The 22,263-nt window shown below is 45.1% G+C and overlaps 1 protein-coding gene across 9 annotated transcripts in view; it reads left to right on the forward strand.

The window, feature by feature from the left end:
- The window catches only part of WDR7 (WD repeat domain 7), a 402,328-nt gene that overhangs the window by 152,424 nt on the left and 227,641 nt on the right, over positions 1-22,263 (forward strand). For 6 of the 9 annotated variants that reach the window (XM_073584835.1, XM_073584827.1, XM_073584829.1 and 3 more), the window contains 4 exons: positions 903-1,672; positions 4,264-4,355; positions 9,948-10,034; positions 20,509-20,627. In XM_073584835.1, coding sequence (XP_073440936.1) covers positions 903-1,672; positions 4,264-4,355; positions 9,948-10,034; positions 20,509-20,627 — 1,068 coding nt within the window. The remainder of the gene's footprint in view (positions 1-902; positions 1,673-4,263; positions 4,356-9,947; positions 10,035-20,508; positions 20,628-22,263) is intronic. The other 3 variants (XM_073584830.1, XM_073584831.1, XM_073584833.1) reach the window with 1 other exon arrangement.

Consider the following 22,263-nt stretch of genomic DNA (forward strand, 5'->3'; position numbering starts at 1 on the left):
GAGGTTTCTGAGGTTGGAGATTTGGAAAGTGCAGAACTGCAGACGGCTGGCAGATGCCACTTTCTATACAGAGATCCATTACTCTGAAGTGCAGATGGCCTTTGAATTATGTGATTTTAATCATAAAATTGATATAAATGGTAAAAAAATAAGATTCAGTGTTTTTTTTCTACTAACCCATGTCCAACCTGATCTTCATCGCCTCGGAGGCGGTGTGTATATACCGGTTGTCCAACATGTCCACTATTGTAAGGGAGCCTAGTGCACACTCATTTACTCATTCAGTCTCCACAAGACATGTTTTCTTCTTACTGCAATATCAGAATTGTTTTCTTAAACAGTTAGTCTCAAATCTAAAACTTATCCCATATCCGTAGGAGAGAGGATACCTTACTGATCATTGGGGTCCAACCACTGAGTCCCCCAGAGATTTCACGAACAGGTCTCTGTATCCTGGGAAGTGAGTTTGCAGAGCCCCATGTGGAGCGGATCAGAGGTGCGCATGCTCAACATCTTCTCCAGTCATTGTCTGTGGGGCTGCCGGAGATAGCGGAGCGCTGTACTCGGGTTCTCTGCGGCAGCCCTATAGACAATGTATGGGGCGGAGTTCGAGTGTGCGTATGTCCTCTCTGAACATGACGGGGCTCTGCAGAAGACTTCTTGTCGGTATCTAGAACCCCATTTTTTGAATTGCTGCAGTCCCTTTGGTTGGACCCCATCTGTCTGTAAGTTATACTCTATGCTAATAATAGGGGATGCATTTAGTTTCTGGGAATAACCCTTTAAGACATTTTTGTTCTTTTTTTTTTCCCCCAATAACTCAGTTTTTTTTTTCAAGTATCTCTGTCCTACAGTTAATTGTGTTTCCAAAAATTCTCAATTTTTATTTTTTATTTTTCCAGGGGAATTTGCCTAAATATTCACATAACTCCTTGATGGTTCAAGCAATAAAGACAAATGTAACAGACTCGGACATACACCTGCTCTTCTTTGATGTGGAAGCACTAATTATACAACTACTCACTGAAGAAGCCTCGAGGCCAAATACTGCACTTATCTCCCCAGAGAGTTTGCAGAAAGCATCTGGCAGTTCTGACAAAGGAAGCTCTTTTCTGGCCGGTAAACGAGCAGCCGTACTGTTCCAACAGGTCAAGGAAACCATCAAAGAGAACATTAAAGAACATCTTCTTGACGACGATGACGAAGACGAAGAAGCGATGAGACAGAAGCGTGACGAGAGCGACCCGGAGTACCGGTCTAGCAAATCTAAGCCATTAACGCTACTAGAATACAACCTAACCATGGACACCGCCAAGCTCTTCATGTCCTGTCTTCATGCCTGGGGCTTGAATGCGGGACTAGACGACGTGTGCCTCGACCGCCTCGGGATGCTTAAGCCACATTGTCCTGTGTCTTTCGGACTACTCTCAAGAGGAGGCCACATGTCGTTGATGCTTCCAGGGTTCAATCAGTTCGTTTATAGAGGGCCCAACGAGAATGTAGGTAAAGACTTGAAGATGTCAATTAGTGAAGGACTTGGAAAGGGCAATTATGGCGTGTCGCGTGCTGTCACCACTCAACATCTCCTGTCACTTATTTCTCTGGCAAACACTTTGATGAGCATGACCAATGCCACTTTCATCGGAGACCACATGAAGAAGGCTCCCCAAAGGTACACAACCAGAAACACAACCGAATACATTTGCTTCAGGTTTTAAAGAGGTCGTCCAAGTCTTAGTTATTGATGACTACAGTTGGCGTGCAGTGATTTGCATGTCCCCGTCCATCGATCACGACAGTGGTTTGTGGCCATTGGATGGGAGCCAGAGAACCACCTCTGAACGAACGGCACTCGCGACTCTTCTTTTGATTAGCCAGCCTGGCCCGATGTCATTGCTGTGTTGTGCCACACCAGGCTCGCTAATCAAAAGAAGAACCTCAGATGCAATCGGGTAAGAGAAGGTTCTTCTGCTCCCATCCTGTGGCCAAAGACCACGCTGGATTGTGATGTGTGAATCCATTCGCACCAACTCTATGATGACCTGATATCTGGGTAGGTCAGCATAAGAGCAATTACCAGGTCCATAAGTAAACGGTGTACGGAGCCAGAACAGTACTATTCCATATATAGTGTAGTGTCCATTCTTGGGTACTTCAGCTCAGCTCCTATCGTAGGATAGGTCATCACTCTCTTAAGTCCTGGACAGTGCCAAACGGGGGCATTTTTTTTCTAACTTTTAAGAGAGTTTGTAATAATTTATTTTAATCTGTCGTCTTCCGAGCTCCTCTCAGCTGACTTATGACCACAGACCTCATCAAAGTTGATCTCAACTTAAACGTGGTCATACATTTGCTAAAGGGAGATCAGAAAAAGACAAATAAGTGTTGCATACACTTTAATTTGTGGACTCTCAGTTATATCACTCTGCATCCAGCAATTTGCAGGGAAGCAAAGATCCTGTAGAAGCCAAACGGTGTCAAATTTTTCATTAAACCCAATTGCAAAATTTGAGTTTTAACTCAAAGTACATACATTTCAGAAAGAAAATGTCCCAAAATTTGTTCTTATCCTTAAATTTTATTTTTAATTTTGACATTCTAGAACGCTAAGTTCTGCAACTTTCTAATATATGTTGTGTTTCATTTTCTCACCATTTTCAAGATCTTGTTGGGGATAGATGATTCACAACATATGTTAGAAGGTTACGGACTGCCGTGTGCGAGTATTGGTGAAATTGTGATATGGCTGCAACTTGCAGACGCGATGGTCAGATTTTTTCTTTTTTTGCTATGGTCGGCTAAGTGGCAAACTTTCATTCTTATGTCACATTTTTACCCCAATTATGTAGAGTTCTGGTCCAGTTTAGCTCCATGGGAAAACCTATAAATGATGGCCCCTTTAGACAAGCTTTCTTAGGACTGCTCACTGCCTGAGTGTCAGGCCGGTTATCGCCTTAAAAATGACCAAGAAAATGCTCATTACCACAATTCAATTATTTTTGTGCATGCAAAAACGATGATCACAATAAATTTGCAGAGCCCTGGTCCCGTGGCCACGTCGGTCTTTAGTACTTGACGGATGGGAGCACTGCGAACCACCTCCTACTTGCTGGAATCCCTCACTCCTGTTCGGATTTATAGACCCAGCACAAAGCCATCGCTTCAGCATGACTAACGCATGAAGTGGCTCCAGGCCTACTAATCAAATGAGATACTGGCGGACAGGAGGTGGTCTGCAGCCGTGGGATACTGACGTGGCCTGCAAATCGGTTCACTCAACTTTAATTGGACTATGGCCGGTGATACGAGCCATGCCATACCCGCCGCCTTTGTTAATATCCCTGATCACGTTGCAAGGGTCGGCCCTTGACGTGCGCTACCCCCTTTCAGTGACTTAATCAGCACACTCCCTTCAACCTCAAGACAATTGCCGATGGCCCCAACTTGAAGAGCTTACAGCAGACTATGACATAGGAAACTATGGTCACAGTCATACTTGGTATCACATGGCATCTATGCAGATAAATGGCCATATTATACAGAGACTGCTTGAGTTCAGCAAAGCCTTTGTCTTAAAGGGAATTTATCAGCAGGTTTTTGGCACCTCATCTGAGAGCAGCATGATGTAGGGGGTAAGACCCAGATTCCAGCGATGTGTCACTTGCTCGGCTACTTGCTGTAGTTTTGATGTAATCACTGTCTTATCACCAGGAATTTATCACTAGCGGAGTAGTAAACTTGCTGCCATGTAATCGTCCATATTCATGAGCTCTGTATAACCCCGCCCCCACCACCGATTGGCTGCATTCTTTGTAAACTGCCAAACTGTAGTGTGGGCGGGGTTATACACCGCTCAGCATTCTGAGAACTGCTAGATCTGCTGCAGAGAAAAACTATCAAAACTGCACCAGCCAAACCACTAAGTGACACCTTGTTGAAATCAGGGTCTCCTCCTCTACATCATGATAGTCTCAGATTACATGGCAAAAACTTGGTGACAGATTCCCAATTTAGGACGAATCATAGAATGATTGGACAGGGTAGGGTCTTGCTTCTGTGACATAATTTCACAGAAGCAAGACTCATCCAGTAGATTTGATGACATGACATAGAAAGGTGGCCGCCTGGACGTATCAGTCCTGTCCATCCTGACCCAATGTCATCAGCGTCTCCCGATGCCAGAGTAAGAGGTGCCACAGAAACCTGGGAAGCCGCTACCATGTGTATTTAATCGTTTGTCTCTTTCTTCATTTCTTTAATAAGGCCTCCCAAGTCCGGCTCTCCAGAATCGATGAAGGGAAAGTCTTCTCCGCAAAGCTCCAGCAGCAACCTAATGCAAGGACAGATAAAACAAGGTACCCACAGCGTTTCCAGGAGTGTCTCCGGCGGCCAGGCAGCATAGACTATAGGAGGGAAAGCGTCCTCCCAGGGAATGTTATCGATGGGTCTGATTACAATGTACAGTCTGGAAGATCGGCCCGACACGTGGCAGGGTCTCGCTTCTGGAAGATCGGCCTGACACGTGGCGTGGTCTTGTTTCTAGAAGATCGGCCCGACACGTGGCACGGTCTCGCTTCTGGAAGATCGGCCCGACACGTGGCAGGGTCTCGCTTCTGGAAGATTGGCCCGACACGTGGTAGGATCTCGCTTCTGGAAGAGCGGCCCGACACGTGGCAAGGTCTTCTGGAAGATCGGCCCGACACGTGGTAGGATCTCGCTTCTGGAAGATTGGCCCGACACGTGGTAGGATCTCGCTTCTGGAAGATTGGCCCGACACGTGGTAGTATCTCGCTTCTGGAAGATCGGCCCGACACGTGGCAAGGTCTTATGGAAGAGCGGCCCGACACGTGGCAAGGTCTTCTGGAAGATTGGCCCGACACGTGGCAGGGTCTCCCTTCTGGAAGATCGGCTCGACACGTGGCGGGGTCTCGCTTCTGGAAGATCAGCCGACACGTGGTAGGGTCTCGCTTCTGGAAGATCGGCCGACACGTGGCAGGGTCTCCCTTCTGGAAGATCGGCCCGACACGTGGTAGGGTCTCGCTTCTGGATGATTGGCCCGACACGTGGCAGGGTCTCGCTTCTGGAAGATCAGCCTGACACGTGGCAGGGTCTCGCTTCTGGAAGATCGGCCCGACACGTGGCAGGGTCTCTCTTCTGAAAGATCGGCCTGACACGTGGCAGGGTCTCGCTTCTGCTGATGTATTCAAAGTTCTGCATTTCTCTGGGAGTGTTTGAACAATTGAGTGATACTATTCCCATAGATAATTGGGGCATGGCGTCCCAGTGCACAGAACTATTACTGCTCACAACTTGGCATTTCCTACAATTGCATACAGTACTGATACATTGTAGCAAACTGTCTGCACAGGCGTTTGTTTTGTTGACCCCTACATTTGAATACAAAGGGTGCAAGCAGAGCTCTTGGGAAACAAAAAAAGTTGTTGTGCAGGTATTAATAGAGTTATCCACTTTGGACAATGCTTATTTGTTACCTTGTTTTCACCGGACAACCCCTTTATCACCCATCCGAAGGATGGGTGATCAGTTTTGTGGGGTGATCCGGGATTTGGGATTCGTAAGACTTGACGCTCCGTTTTGTAAAGGGGTTAAAAAAAGAAAAATTCCCCTGTTTTGCTGATCGTTGACGATCCCAGCGATCGTAACGTTATCACCTATCCTTATTTTTACTAGACAACCCCTTTAAGGTAAAGTTTTCCGTACCCACTGAGGAGTCTGGCCGCAGCTTCTTTCACAGAGAATAGGTCGTGTATGTCGGGGTCTTAAAGCGAGAGCTGTCAGCAAAACAGTTGATCGGCTAACAGCTATCTAAGGTTTATGGGGGGCTTTAGAAGCATCCCTGATCATTAAGTATTCCCCAGCGATCAGCATTAATCTGTGGATAGTAAGTGTTTAATTTCCCTGCAGCCCCCCCACAGGGGAAACTAGATATTACACATTACCGATTCATATTAATGGTACAGATCCTCCAGAGACAGGGACGCTCTTTACATTTGTACTCTACTACTTTGGTCAAGAGATGAGAATCAGAAGACCCCCCACCTCCCCCCATAAAAATATTTTATGATTTATTTCTATTACATGGCACATCCGTCTTAAAATCTGCTGTACCACACTTCCACTGTATACAGTGTACTCCTGGAGGGTCCTACATACCTCCACTGCGGGGTCCCCAATCCTCTCTCTCTTGGTGTTTCCCAGCCTTCATTGTAAAGTATGTGCACCCTCCCTCGCCAGCAGTCACGGATGGGCTGCGATATCATTGTAAACCTGGCACAGGACTGAGTGTGTGGCTTAAAATACTTCAACACATGTAGATTTATGTTTTACAAGGACTATTTTAGGGATGTGACATTTAACTGTGTCATCAGCGTTTCTCATGGAGGTAATGACTGATTGATCGGGATCGTACCTGTGCCGGAGCCGGGGAGCTGGAGGCGGCTTTCATGGTGCACTGAGGCCTTTTGACACTTAGTATTGACCTGTTATGTTATTTTCACAGGAGTCTTTTATCTATCTAAACGCAGGTAAATGCCAGAAAGTGCCCCCCTTGTAAAGAAAGGTGGCGCCCCAACTATCAGACTAGTGGTCAACAGTTGTAAATTTCCACTGCAATAATTATTAAAGCCATTTTCCTAATGAGTATACATATATGTACACTGTGTGTTTGTGTATATATCCACTAACTTGACTTCTGGGCTCGTTGTCTTCGCCTCCATGACTTTAGATTGGGAATTTGCATACGGTGTGAAAAGTAGACCATGAAAATGCAGATAAACAAACTACTAGAGCAGCATCGATGTGCGTGGTGGCTGTCAGGGGACCCAAAGAACACCGCGGGTCCTCCAAACCGTCAGGGGCTAAAGAACCTCAAGAGCTCTGTCTTAAGGGGGTTGTCCAGGACTAAATTGCCGGCTGAGGAAGGTCACTGGCTGCTCTTGCCGTCGATTCAGCTCCACATCAACAGAGTAGTTCTTCTTCCAGGATCTGTCGACGGGGCGTGACTGCCGACGTCATGCTGATTGACAGCCGGCCCTTGCAGTTAGGCAGCGGGGAGCTTGCTGTCATTCAGCTTGACATCTGCAGTCACACCCCATCAACAGAGCGGAAGCCGCCGCTGTTTTCTCGACATAATGTCAGTGAAGTCACGGGGCAGTCTGTGTCAGCAGAGATCAGCACCATGCACAACAGGCAGGTCGGTGGCAACTATCTGCCGGTAAGTTCTTAGGTATAAAATAAAAAAAATTTGTATGATTCTGGACAAACCTTTTAAATAAATGGGCAGCACTCATGCTCCTCCTCTGCTTATTTAGTCCATGAGACAAGTACAGCTCTCTACTATTCCCGGCAGTCCCATAGATAATGAATGGAGTCGAGATTGCGCATGTGCAGCTCTGCTCCATTCACAACAGGGTTCCAGAGCCCCGATCTCGGGATTGCTGGAGGGTCCCAGTGTTCGGATCCCTAACAATTAGTGAGTTATCTTTGTCCCATGGATAGATGTTTTTGTTTTTTTTTATCTTGGGGATGGGAGGATAGGATATATAGGAGTTTCACTGTCATTTTTTTTGGGTTTTCATGGTGGGTGGTCTATTTATGGGGGTACACACGCCTCAATATAGGGAACGATTAAAGTCAAACCTAACAATAGAAATAGTTGCGCTCCATTACACATGCCGGCATCCTCCCAGTTGCCCTATTTAGTGCCACAATGTGCTCCGACTAATGAGAGAGCCCCCCCTTCCGGACGCTATTTAAATAGTAACCAGAGATAATGAGTGCAGCTTTTTAGGACCCCCCTCCTCCCAATTCCCTCCATTCATGTTGCAGTAATTCGGCCTGAAAGGCATACATATTCAAAATGCACATTGCTATTATGTCCAGAGCCCGAATGCAAATGTCACCCGTCCTCGGCTTTAAGCCCTTGTTTGTTCAGCTAAAGCCCATATTGGGGGGGCGCTGCCTCCTCGGCCCCTCACACGTGCCTCGCTGACATTAGGATACATTTGCATTGAATTATGAACGGATCGTCTTCATGCAGATGCCCTCGGGGCGACAAAAGGAGTTAACCGCATGAAAGGCAAACAGGCCGCCGCACAAAAACATTGTTTAACTTGTGCAGGAAAGAGCCGGCATTGTCATTCTGCGGGGGCCGCCTGCGCGTGACATATGGTAATTTCTCCATAGGGAGGAAGTGCGAGGCAGCGACCTCTAAATCTTAACATTGACCTCCAGTTATACAATGTGCCACTCTTAAGGGCCTCATCTCTTTTCATATGGTAATGGCCGCCCCGCGCCGCTTACTCCACCATTCTCTTTATTACCTCCGAACAGTCGGCACATGGAGGACATACCAGTAGTGAGAATGGATCGTGGAACGAGGGCGCTATTATTAATTCACAAAGCCGCTAATTTGGGCACAAAGAGGAGGCGACCGGTGACCGTATTGTGAAACAAATACGTAGAGAGTGCTGTGAAAAAAGCTTTTTTTTTTGCCTCCATGTGTCGCCTCTTACTGCCTGTTAGACACACTGAGCGCTTTGTGGTTTCAAAGAAAAAGTCATATTAGACACAGGGAACCTGCCGCACAAACTATCCCGCACCTGCATCTCTACTTTTAGGAAGGTTTATGTCAATTTTGTAATACCCTTAAGCATAAATAAGGGTCTGTACAGTCCTGTATAACGAAAGCTTAAAAAGGTCCCCAGCCTTAAACAGTACTTGGTTGTTCGATAGGACCTTCAGCGATCAGTGGAACAAACCTTGGTAGTAACTGTTCAATTTTCCCTGCAGTGCCACCACTGGAGAAATTAAGTATTGCATCACGTCCATTCAAATGAATGAGTTGTCTGTGTAACTCAGGACAGGACAGGTGCTCCAGTGGGAGAAACGCTCTTTATAACCGCTATACAAAAGATGAGGACTTTGAACAGAGGTTCCCTCCCACTCTGAGTTAGAATTCCTGAATAGGCTGTGTAAAGATGAGGATTCAAAACTTAAAAATCTGCTTTAATTTGTGCATGATAAAGTGGTGAAACGTTCTAGTTACTCAATTTCGCTGTTTCCAGCTCTGAGTCTCCGCCGCTGCTCCCAGGGTCCCAGTCATCGGGATTAATAACAGACTCGGCTGGACCTGGGGAGGGTGATTAAATTGCTCTTTGTTTTTTATAAACAAGCTCCACATGGTGATGGGTTTTCTGAAGCTAGAAATCCTCTTTACTTGTGTTATTTTGTCTCCCCCCCCATTCTCCTATTTTTGTTATTGATTATCCATATTAAAAATAATGAAATATTGGACTGACATTTTTTTATCTGATAATCACTTGCCAGCTTTACCGTACAAACTTGGGCAGAATGATCAGAGTCACGGTAAAATCAGAAAATTGTTATTTCAGGGCTCATTCACACATTTCTTGTATTGTGGTTTTCACACTGTCCAGTAGAGCACACAGTAGACTCACTTAATATTTTCTATAGATCATTTGTGAGCTCTACTGTACAGACTGGCACAGAATAAGCAAAGTCATTTCATGATTAATAGAGTCTGAGCAAGTTAATAAAATCTTTACAGCTGAGTGGAGCAAGTAACCTAATCCAAAGGTAAAGCTCTATGTGCACATTTCTGTCAAATTGACCTACATGGCCACCCCAGGAAAGTTTTTATTTTTTTTTTTTTTAACAGTTGTACATCTAGTTGATAAAATTAAGATTTAGTATGTGGGACTGTCCGGGATGTTTTGTGTGGTGTCGATGTTTTTGCTCGCACGCTCGCTGGCTGTCAGTACTGCGCGGCTGAGATCTGCTTGTCTCCTCTCTCTTGCTAAAAGCTGTATTTCTGTGTTCGGCTTTATATACTGATCTGTTCGGACTGGAAGCGCCATTGTAGCTCATTTTCTCCTGTCTCTCTCTTCTCTTGTTTCCTCTAAAAGCTGTTGCGCCTGATGCTTCCGCTCGCGCTGACTCCGAACCCTCTGGGTCTGATCGCTCTTTGCATTCCTGTTTCTCAGTCAATGAAGGTATTTTTTTTTGCCTCTCTTTCTCCTGCTTGTCTTTATTCTTTTTATTTTCATGTGTGTATTTGTGTCACGGCTTTTGTAACATGCGCAGTGTTTCCATTTACTTGTATTATTTACCGGGGGGTTTAAAAGGACTGTAAACCTGAAGTCTTGTCTTTTCTCCATTTTGTTGTGCTGTTGATTACTCGCTTTTGTTCCCTGTTTTCAGCCACATCAGATTGGGGAGAATTTAATTGTAGGCCTCTCACTGTAAATATAGATCGGCAGTCCAGAGAATTCCTTGTCCCCTTGGTCACTGCTTGATCTCTACTATAGATCAAAATGATGAAATCTTGAAAATGTCATAAAGTAGAGTTCAGCAAAAAAGTTTTGCAGGTCCCTGGTCCAGGCCGCAGGCTCAGAGTCCGCCACGACCTCCTACCCCTAACGCCTCTTTTAATTAGCAGGCTTGGCACATGTCGTGTCACAATTATGACGTTGCGCCAAGCCTGCTGTTTCAAAGGGGCGACTTGAATACCAGCAATTAATATGAGGTTCGCAGTCCCTGATCCGGCGGCCATGGACTACCTATGGTCCTGTAAATCTTTCAGCTCAACTCTGTATATATACTCAGTCATGGCTTAAAATGTTGGCACCCTTGAAATTGTTCCAGAAAATGAAGTAGCTCTCCCAGTTATTTCCTTTGTGTGTATTGGAACAACACACACACAAAGAATAAAGAGGTAAATTGAACATTATTTCACACACAACCCAAAAATGGGCCAAAACTTTTCCACAATTGTGAGTAAACAGCTTTGTTTCATGCATGTGATGCTCGTTCAAACACACCTGTAGCAAGTAACAGATATGGGCAATATGAAAATCACACCTGAAACCAGATAAAAAGGGGAGAAGTTGACTCAATCTTTGCATTGTGTGTGCCACACTAATCATGGAGAACAGAAAGAGGAGAAGAGAACTGTCTGAGGACTTGATAACCAAAATTGTTTAACAATATCAAGAATCTCAAGTTTTCAAGTCCGTCTCCAGAGATGCTGTTGTCCCTTTGTCCATGGCACGCAACATAATCAAGAAGTTTACAACCCATGGCACTGTGAAAAAGCAAAGCAGTATAGCCCGGATGGTGGCTAGCTAGCCAATTAAGTTCCAAAGAATTTCAAGCTGTCCTACAGGCTCAGGGTGCATCACTCTCAGCACCAATTGTCCGTCGACATTTAAATGAAATGAAATGCTGTGGCTAGAGACAGGAGGACCACACTGCTGATACAGACATACAAAAAAGCTAGACTGCAGTTTGCCAAAATATACGTGTGTCAGAATCATTCTGAGAAAGTGTCTTGTGGACAGATGAGACCAAGATGGAGCTTTTTGGTAAAAAAACATCATTCTACTGTTGACCAGAAATGAAATGAAGCCTTAAAAGAAAAGAACACAATACCTAAAGTCAAATATGGTGGAGGTTCAAAGGTCTTTTGGGGTTGTGGTTCTTATGCCTCTGGCACTGGGTGCCATGACTGTCCAAGGCATCTTGAAATCTGAAGATTACAAAAGGTTTATGGGTCGCAATGTAGTGCCCAGTGTCAGAAAGTTAGGTTTGCTCCCTAGGGGTCTTCCATTAGGACAATGACCCCAAACATAATTCAAGACGCACCAGGAATTGGATGGAAACAAAGCGCTGGAGCGTTCTGAAGTGGCTGCAATGAGTCCGTATCTAAATCCCATTGATCACCTGTGGAGAGATCTGATAGTCGCTGTTGGGAGAAAGGGCCTTCACATATGAGAGATATGGAGCAGGTTGCAAAAGAAGAGTGGCCCAAAATTCCAGTTGTGAGGTGTAAGAAGCTTGTGGATGGTTATAGGAAGCGACTGATTGCAGTTATTAATTCCAAAGGATGTGCAACATATATTAAATTGAGGTTAGATCAATTTTGTCCGGACCATCTTTGGGTTTTTTTGTGAAATTATGTCCAAATTGCCTTTTTTCCCCTCTCTGTTGTTTTTGCGTTGTTCCAATACACAGAAAGGAAATAAACGTGTGTATAACAAAACGTGTAACTGTAATAGTTTTCTATAAGAAATACTTTTATTTTCTGGAACAATTTCAAGGGTGCCAACACTTTCAGCCATGACTGTATACATCTTGAAATGTGACTATACAATAAAATTATTTTTTCTTTTAGTGCAAAAGTAGTGAAGAAAAAAATATAAGGCCACATTCAGCATCTGGTCAGTATTTTACAGCTTATTTGTAAGCCAAAATCAGGAGTGGGTGATAAATACAGAAGTGGTGACGTGTTTCTATGATACTTTTCCTCTGATTGTTCCACTTCTGATTTTGACTTACAAATACTGATGTAAAATACTGACCAAATACTGACCGTGTGAACATGGCCTGAATATTGCAGTTGCAGAAAAAGTTAGCATGTCATTAGTGAATGCTATAAAATCAAAACTGTGGTGGAATGCTGTGGGGGCTTTTTTTTGTTCCACAACCGAAAATAATGGTGCCATTTAAAAATCTACTGCATACAACTATGTCAACAGAGTTTAAGCTCTTGGGACAAAGAAATGGTCAATAAAAATGAAAAATATCATCCTCAAGGATCACCTTAACTGGCTTTTACCAATTTGGTATGTTATCTTTGTGATAACTTGCTGGTCACTGGGGATTCAATTGCTTTAACCCGCATTGTGCCCAAGAACGAGTCTTTACAGAGGCTGATCGTGTGCACCTTCGCTCCATTCATTGTCTTTGGGACAACCAGAGATTGCCGAAAACATGGGTCTACAACAGTTCCATAGACAATGAGTGGTGTACGTTCTTCGAACTTCGTTCCATTTAGATAAGAGTCATAGTGGTTGGACCCCCATCAATCAATAAGTCATCTCTTGTCTATGGGGCTTTGGCATATTCCCTGGCTGTAACTTCTGTAGATCTAGCGCTAGGTGCCCTGGTGGTCAATGGCGGATGATGGAGCGATAACGTCCCATTCTTCAGTCACCTGACTCCTGAGGTGGGGGCTGAAATTTAGCTGCAGCGGTCAGGTCACTGGAATGGAAGATCACCAGAGAAAATCACAGGTCTCGCAGGTCAAGTGACCGAAGAACAGGACATCGACCTGTCCTTCTACTGGAGCTACCAGCGCCGGGTTCATGGGGGTTAGAGCCGGCAAATATGCCTCCTTTTATCGTCTTTAAGCAATCCCTATCCCTGGCATTTGTAAGAATACTGTGCTGTTATAGGTGACTCTGGCCAAACCCTGCCCTCTCTTGATGATGGACTTTCTTTTTTAATTAGTTGAACCTAAAGAAAGTTTTGAAAATAGTTCTGAATTTTTGGACATTGAAGGCTTCAGGGAGAAGCGTAAAGAGCAAATATTCATCGTCTAGTGATAGTTACTGCTGGCCTTCATTATAAATGTATCAATACAATCAGAAGTTTCTGAGTCCCTCGAATGTGCAGCCGCAGATAAACTAGTGACCTTTACTATCTGCCTCGCTATCCCTGGGTGAGATCTCTTTCAAGCATAATCTCAGCGGACGCCCCGGTGCCGCACTCTGGCTGGAGATAAACTCCACACAATGGGCGCGTGTCTTGCCGCTTTGTTTTTGTACTACTGTCACGTGAAGGAGGCAGAAGGTACCTGTAATACCTGTAACTACGTCTGGCCACACGTCCGTTAGTCGAAACGTCATTCACTGGGGGTCCCAGCAGCAGACCCCTATTGGTGCACCCAAATGTGACATAATCTAAAGCAGTGCAGTATGTTGGCTGCCATAGTAATTGAGATCGAATTTACCCCCCTTTTAAATTGGACGGATGTCGCAAATGTTCACTTGAGATAAGCGGTGAATGTACAGTTAGGTCCATATATATTTGGACAGAACACATTTTTCTAATTTTGGTTCTAGACATTACCACAATGAATTTTAAACAAAACAATTCAGATGCAGTTGAAGTTCTGACATTCAGCTTTCATTTGAGGGTATCCACATTAAACTTGGATGAAGGGTTTAGGAGTTTCAGCTCCTTAACATGTGCCACCCTGAACATGCCCTGATGAAGTGAGCTGGGACTGGCTCATGAAACGCATTGGCAATAAAGATACCTTGAATTCTACCACAGCAGCGCAGTCTCTTATTGCACTACCAGCCTTCTCTTTGTACCAAGTCCTTGGACCTCGTGCAGACTGCTGCAGCTGTTTTATGCGATTATTGGTGTTGACTCTCACAACCCTATCAGGTGAGCCTAACACTTGCTGTGCACTCATCTACTTTCCATACAGACCTACGCATTGGAAGCGCCCTGTCTCCCCCTTTTCTTTTGGCTGTTAAAAGTGAAACAGCCAATCAGAGCAATAGTAATATTTCATCAATGAAATTTGATGAAATATTACAGTCCAGCCATGGCCGATGCTGCTGTAGCATCGGGCATGGCTGGAGACACTAATCTGACCCCCCCCCCACACCAGCTGGCGGGGGTGATCGGCCCCACCACGGACTGACGGCAGCGGTCGTCCGTTGCTGTCACGATCTGCTCCCCCTCCCCTTTCCTCCGTTCCCCCCGCAGTCCGATTCCCCCCCCTCACCCTCCCCGGTATCTCCTGTGTCCCTCTGGCTGTCCTGGTGCCCCGCCGTCCCGAATCATGGGCGCCGCCATCTTGGAAATTGGTGGGTGCATGCACAGTACGATTGTAATATTTCACCAATGAAATTTGTTGAAATATTACAATCCAGCCATGGCCAATGCTGCAGTAGCATCGAACATGGCTGGAAACACGAATCAGATCCCCCCACACCGGCTGGCGGGGGCGATCGGCCCCCGCCACGGACTGACGGCAGCGATCGACCACTGCAGTCACGATCTGCTCCCCCTCCCCTTCCCTCCGCTCCCCCCACAGTTGTGGTTAGGGTTAGAGTTGGGGTTAGGGGTGGGTTGGGAGTAGGGTTGTGGTTAGAATTGAGGAGTTTCCACTGTTTAGGCACATCAGGGGGTCTCCAAACGCGACATGGCGCCACCATTCCAGCCAATTTTGCGTTCAAAAAGTCAAACAGTGCTCCCTCCATTCCGAGCCCTGACGTGTGCACAAACAGTGGTTTACCCCCACATATGGGGTACCATCGTACTCGGGATAAACTGGACAACAACTTTTGGGGTCGAATTTCTCCTGTTACCCTTGTGAAAATAAAAAAAAGGGGCTAAAAAATAATTTGAGGGGGAAAAAAATATTTTTTATTTTCACGGTTCTGCGTTATAAACTTCTGTAAAGAACTTGGGTGTTCAAAGTGCTCACCACACATCTAGATTAGTTCCTTGGGTGGTCTAGTTTCCAAAATGGGGTCACTTGTGGGGGTTTCCACTGTTTAGGAGCATAAGGGGCTTTGCAAACGTAACATGACGCCCGCAGACCATTCCATCAAGTTGCCATTTCAAAACGTCACTACCCTTCCAAGCCCCGACGTGTGCCCAAATGGTGGTTCCCCCCCACATATGGGGTACCAGCGTACTCAGGACAAACTGAACAACAACTTTTGGGGTCCAATTTATCCTGTTACCCTTGTGAAAATATAAAATTGTGGGCCAAAAATCATTTTTTGAGGGGAAAAAAATGATTTTTTATTTTCATGGCCCGGGCGTTATAAACTTCTGTGAAGCACTTGGGGGTTCAAAGTGCTCACTATGCATCAAGATAAGTTCCTTATGGGGTCTAGTTTCCAAAATGGGGTTATTTGTGGGGGAACTCCAAAGTTTAGGAACACTGGCTCTCCAAACACGACGTGGTGTCTGCTAACGATTGGAGCTAATTTTCCATTCAAAAAGTCAAATGGCGCTCCTTCACTTCTGAACCCTTCTGTGTGCCCATACAGTGGTTCTCTCCCCTCATATGGGGTACCAGCTTACTCAGGACAAACTGGACAACAACTTTTTGAGGTCCAATTTGTCCTGTTTCCCTTGGGAAAATGAAAAATGGCGTGCTAAATAATCATTTTTGAGAAAAAAAGAATAATTTTTTATTTTCATGGCTCTGCGTTTATAAACTTCTGTGAAGCACTTGGGGGTTCAAAGTGCTCACCACACATCTAGATAAGTTCCTTCGGGGGTCTAGTTTCCAAAATGGGGTCACTTGTGGGGGAGCTCCAATGTTTAGGCACACAGGGGCTTTTCCAAACGCGACATGGTGTCTGCTAACGATTGGAGGTAATTTTCCAAAAAGTCAAATGGCGCTCCTTCCCTTCCTGACCCTGCCGTGCGCCCAAACAGTGGTTTATGACCACATTTGAGGTATGCATGTTCTCAGAAGAAATTGCCCAGCAAATTTTAGGATTCATTTTACCCTGTTGCCCATGTAAAAATGAAAAAACTGAGGCTAAAAGAAAATTTTTGTGAAAAAAAAGTACTTTATTTTTTTACAAATCACTTTGTGAAGCACCTGGGGGTTCAAAGTGATCACTATGCATCTAGATAAGTTCCTTGGGGGGTCTAGTTTCCAAAATGGGTCACTTGTGGGGGAGCTCCAATGTTTAGGCACACAGGAACTCTCCAAACGTGACATGGCGCTCCTTCCCTTCTGAGCCCTGCCGTGCGCCCAAACAGTGGTTTATGACCACATTTGAGGTATCGATGTTCTCAGAAGAAATTGCCCAACAAATTTTAGGATCCATTTTATCCTGGTGCCCATGTGAAAATGAAAAAAATTGATGCTAAAAGAAAATTTCTGTTGGAAAAATTAAAATGTCCATTTTTCCTTCCATGTTGCTTTAGTCCCTGTGAAGCACCTGAAGGGTTAATAATCTTCTTGAATGTAGTTTTGAGTAGCTTGAGAGGTGCAGTTTTTAGAATGGTGTCACTTTTGGGTATTTTCTGCCATATAGACCCCTCAAAGTGACTTCAAATGTGAGGTGGTCCCTAAAACAAATGATTTTGTAAATTTCGTTGTAAAAATGAGAAATCACTGTTCAACTTTTAACCCTTATAACTTCCTAACAAAAAAAAAAAAATTGTTTCCAAAATTGTGCTGATGTAAAGTAAACATGTGGGAAATGTTATTTAGTAACTACTTTGTGTCACATAACTCTCTGGTTTAACAGAATAAAAATTCAAAATTTTAAAATTGCAAAATGTTAAACATTTTCGCCAAATTTCCATTTTTTTCCACAAATAAACGCAAAAATTATCGACCTAAATTTACCACTATCACGAAGCCCAATATGCGCACGAAAAAATAATCTCAGAATCGCAAGGATGCTTTGAAGCGTTCCTGAGTTATTGCCTCATAAAGGGACACTGGTCAGAATTGCAAAAAATGGCCTGGTCAATAAGGTCAAAATAGGCTGGGTCATGAAGGGTTAAACCACCACCGATCGACGAAATGCTTGCTGATCGAAGGTAATAGCTTGCGTAAATGGGCCGACCACACTTCCCATGTGCATATTTAGGGCGCATAGACTGTTGTCGTTCTCGGCAGCACATGTTGTGTTTACATAGCACAATGTGCTGCCGAGAATGCGCTTTTTTTTTTTTTCTTAGCAAGCTTTAAAATAATTTCACTCAACTAAGAAACATTTTGCGCATTCATAGGGTGACCGTCATCTTACTTACACCAGCCGACTATTGGGAATCGAGCGTTCCTGAGAAGGTTTGTGCTTTATGATCGGACATTGTAAATGCCGCCTTATGGATGGGCCAGAAACGTGTTTATAGCCCACACACAAGCTCAGAAATCTATCTACTATGAGTCAGGGTTGTTTAGTCGACAACTCCTTTATATGCAGTTTTTTGTTCTGAAAATGCTTTTGAAAAAAAAAATGCAATTATTTTTTGGGTGCATTGAGTTTTCCCACTCCGGGCTGCCTTCAATCTATCACAGACAGACCAGAGTACCTGCTGGGTGTACACAAATTCACCATGCAGAATTATCTTTGCCTGGATCAAAGATTGGGAATTCAAGTCTTTAGATGTGACGTCTGTATAGTCACGGGGAAAGGTTTCCAGGGCAGGTGAAATCTGTATCAACCACATCGGTGAGGGGATTCTACATTGAAGAGGTGGTAGTGGTGGGAGAGTGGTGCAGGAATGTCCATTGATTTACGGTGCATGTCCATTTCTTTGCCTTATCACCAGCAGGCAGTATAGACTCTATAGTCTGTCCCCCCAGGAAGCAACATTTTAAAGGGTTTTGTTTGATTTCATCGCTTCCATTCTCACAGTATCTTGGGTTAAGGGAACAGGCACAGCAAGGAAATCATTGACTGTGATAGTTTTTCATTTACTGTCTCCATGTCGGAGTCGTCATCATGGCTTCAGAAAATATTGTTAGCATGTATGCACGTTCCCAGGGGGTTGGGAGTTTAATATTCTCTTCCACTGTCCAGCCGAAGAACACTAAGGGGGGGGTATGTACGGGGAATTGCACCGCCAATAAGAGATGAATGTGGTATTTGTATGCAGGGCAGCACTTTAATAAGACACATCCTTGAGATTGCTGACTCGAAGCTGCACACTGAGATATTAAACAGGTTTTTCCCCATGATATGCATTGAAGGTTTATCAATTATATATGTCATCACGGTATGGATGGTGCGAATCGACCACTGGGGACCCCCAACTGATGCTGAGCTAAAGGGAAAGGCATCTAGGGCTACATTGGGATTAGAGCCCGGTTGTATTACAGCTGTCCCTGGCATCTTGTCCTTGCATGGGAGAGCATTTTCTACAGCTGCACCCAAGCCCCTTTAAAAGGAGATTTATAAAGGGGGTATTCCAGCCTGGACATGAGTGCGTGCACAGAGAAATCATCTCTTGGCCCGTACTATGAGCTTATGCAGTAACTGAGGTTTTTTTGCATCAATCTTGGGAACCGAACTTCCACCAATATGCTAGACGTGTTAGGGGTTTTATCATAAAAAGGTACACTTTAAGTGACATAAACCTGGATCCGCTGCAGGGCGCACGTGCAACCTGCTGCTTCGTTCAACTCTTGGATGCGGTTTTGAATCCAGGAGAGAAAAAGGAGACACTGGTCCCCAGTTTCAGTGAAGTCGCACATACTTATATAACAGTTATCACGTCTCCGCTGGATTGCATCTTTAACACATCTACACCAGTCTCTAAGATTGTTACCTTTTTCCAATTTATCACCTGTTTTCTGAAAAGTGGGCGGCACTTAGCAGGAGCTGCAAGAAGAGTTGAGACAGTATTATTCACTGGTCTCTGCTCTATCGGCCGCATCAGCAGTCCTTATCTGCTGTACCAAAGCACTGTGAATTTGCTGCTGCCTGCCAGCATCCTCGGCGTAACGTCATCGTTGCCATGGAGTGACGTCATCGTTGCCATAGCATGATGTTATGATGACTCTGTTGATCAGAAGGTTCCCAGGGGTCTGGATCAGGAGTCACAATCTTCTGACGTGGCCTCTAGATCAGGATCCCGCCAATCATTTTTCTCACGTCTACTTACAAGACCAACCACAGGTCGGCAGATTTACCATGTTTTATGCAAAAAATGGCATCATACTGCCTATGGCTGGCACAAATTTCAACTTGTGGTGCAAGCAGCCTAAGATCTTCCAAATTTATTAAGACTTGTGGGTTACTTAATAGCATTGGCCCAATTAAGTTTTTCATATGAAACACCAGTTTTGTAAATCCCCCCCTTAAGTGTGCAGGTAAGGTTGTCACCTTTGCTTATCTCCTTTCTAGAGACAGGTGAATAGCAGTGGGGGGAGAATCTTTCGGTACAAGAAGACCATTGAGTTTTTCAAGAGCAGTAAATATCCAGTACACCGCAAACCCACTGAACTGTTATGTTTTGCATGGGAAAAAGTGTAGCAGTGTGGAAGTGAGGACACACTAGGGTTGTCGGAGGCCTCCTTGGGTTATCATATTGGTAACCAGTGATTGGATGATGTTGATCAACCCCATTTAAAACAATAATGCTGAGTTGCAATACCCAATATACCCAAGGTGTGGCGCGGTTTCATAATAGCTGGTACTATAGGTTCCACCCATTAAGATGTCCACACCCACAGTCATTTCTATCTTTAAAATTATTTTTTGGGGCTTTATCAGCACATAATCACTGTTCAAACCAGTTACAAGTGCTTGGTGCACCCTTGGTGTGGCCAAACATTTAAGTGCACCTTCCCACCTGCTTGTTTTCCATCCATTTCCACCCCTTCCTCCCCTCTTTGATTGACAGCTCTGGCTTCATAGAGCCAGAGAAGGATGGAGATAGATGGAAAACAAGGAAGTTGGAAGGTGCACATAAATGTCTGACCACACCAAGGGTGCACCGAGCGTCAAAAGTTGCAGTGCACCTCTCACAACACTTTTATGGGTGTCCTCCTTTGCTTCCCACAGCACTGTGTAATGTCTGGGTGACATTGCCTGAATAGAGATATACCGGGTGCAGGAAAGGGTTGTTCATTCCTGTATGAAACAATTGCTATTCTGACATCTTATTTTATTTCTGCAGGATGGAGCCAGTTGGCCGCTATGCACTGCGTTATGCTGCCGGATCTGCTGGGGCTGGAAATGTTCAGACCACCGCTGCTAGAAATGTTGGCAAGAAGGTGGCAGGACCGGTGTCTGGAGGTGAGAGTACAGTTCTGATTTCTAAATCACATCCATCAGTTTTATAACTGCCATGTTGTTACCGGGACTGCGTCATGGAGCGATCAGGTGATCGCCCCTGGGGCCTCATTCTGAAAGGGGTTGTCTCTTGATGAGACCACCCTTTTTTAATATGTGGTTTTGCATCTCATGAACAACATTCAAGAACAAAAAACAGCCAAAACAAGTCAAGTCATATCCTTGTTGTCTCTGACCTAAACAACAAATGAAGGCTGCTTTGGCCGCGCATACCTGTCTAGTATGTCCAGGAGCTGCCCTGGTTCTTATAATAGGTAAGTTTCCACTCGTTTCCTGGTGGTAGTTCCTCTTTATTGCCATTCTGCAGGCACTATGGGTGCTAGACATTAATTTGCCTTACTTCCCAGCATGCTTTGTGTCTGCCAATGGCCTAAAACTGAAACCCTGCCTCCCTGTGTACAGTGTGACAGGAAAGCAGAGACATTCCCAACTCCACTTCCTGTAGTGAAACAGAGACCTGCCACCACTTCCTATATTGAAACTGAGAACTGTCCCTGCTTAGTATGACTGTTACTGGCCCCCATTTCCTGTAGCGTGACACAGATCCGCCCTCACTTCATGTGGTGACACGCAGGCCCGCCCCCACTTCCTGTGGCGGGACACAGGCCCGCCCCCACTTCCTGTGGCAGGACACAGGCCCGCCCCCACTTCCTGTGGCGGGACACAGGCCCGCCCCCACCTCCTGTGGCGCGACACAGGCACGCCCCCACCTCCTGTGGCGGGACACAGGCCCGCCCCCACTTCCTGTGGCGGGACACAGGCCCGCCCCCACTTCCTGTGGCGGGACACAGGCCCGCCCCCACTTCCTGTGGCGGGACACAGGCCCGCCCCCACTTCCTGTGGCGGGACACAGGCCCGCCTCCACTTCCTGTGTGCTCTAATTTTCAATATTCTTAATGAGTATATATGTAGCAGTCATAAATGTTACATAGAGATCTGCAGTCCAGTAAGAGAAGGGCCGGGGTGTGCGGTTGGCAATGCCATCCACCTCGGCCACTCGACGTTAGCACTGCACACACATTTAACCCTCGGTGATAGAGGAAGTCCACCTAATGAATGACTTGATGCCCTCCATATCGCACCCACAGCAGTGTCCTGTCTGTCTGACCACTTCATAGCTTAATTGGATATCAGCTCCTCACTCTCTTATGGTAAAGTCTCCATGTGCCAAAGCCAAGTGATGATCTTCTCCCACAGACAAATCATTTATAATTGGTCATCCGCAGCCTCGGTTTGTCTTTTACTTTCAATGAAGCAGATTAAGGATCGTCTTGTCTCTGGATACTGAGATGTGTATCCTGCTTACATTTGATGAAAGGCAACAATTCCGAGTCACAGTGAACCTTGAGCACCATGTACCTCTATGTACAGTAATGGGCAAAACTTTTAGGCAGGTGTAGAAAAAGTGTTAATAGTTTATTTTTATGAATTGCAAAGTGAATGAACAAAACCACATCAATATTTGGTGACCGTCCTTCGCCTTCTTTTATTCTTCTAGGTAATTGCACAGTTATTGGTTTGTGTAAAATTTTGCATCTAATCACATCTTTTTTGCGACCTGCATAATTCTCGTTGTGGA

This window comes from Dendrobates tinctorius, unplaced genomic scaffold (genome assembly GCF_039654945.1).
Source record: "Dendrobates tinctorius isolate UK_male_01 unplaced genomic scaffold, ASM3965494v1 ptg000085l, whole genome shotgun sequence".
Classification (NCBI taxonomy): Eukaryota; Metazoa; Chordata; class Amphibia; order Anura; family Dendrobatidae; genus Dendrobates; species Dendrobates tinctorius.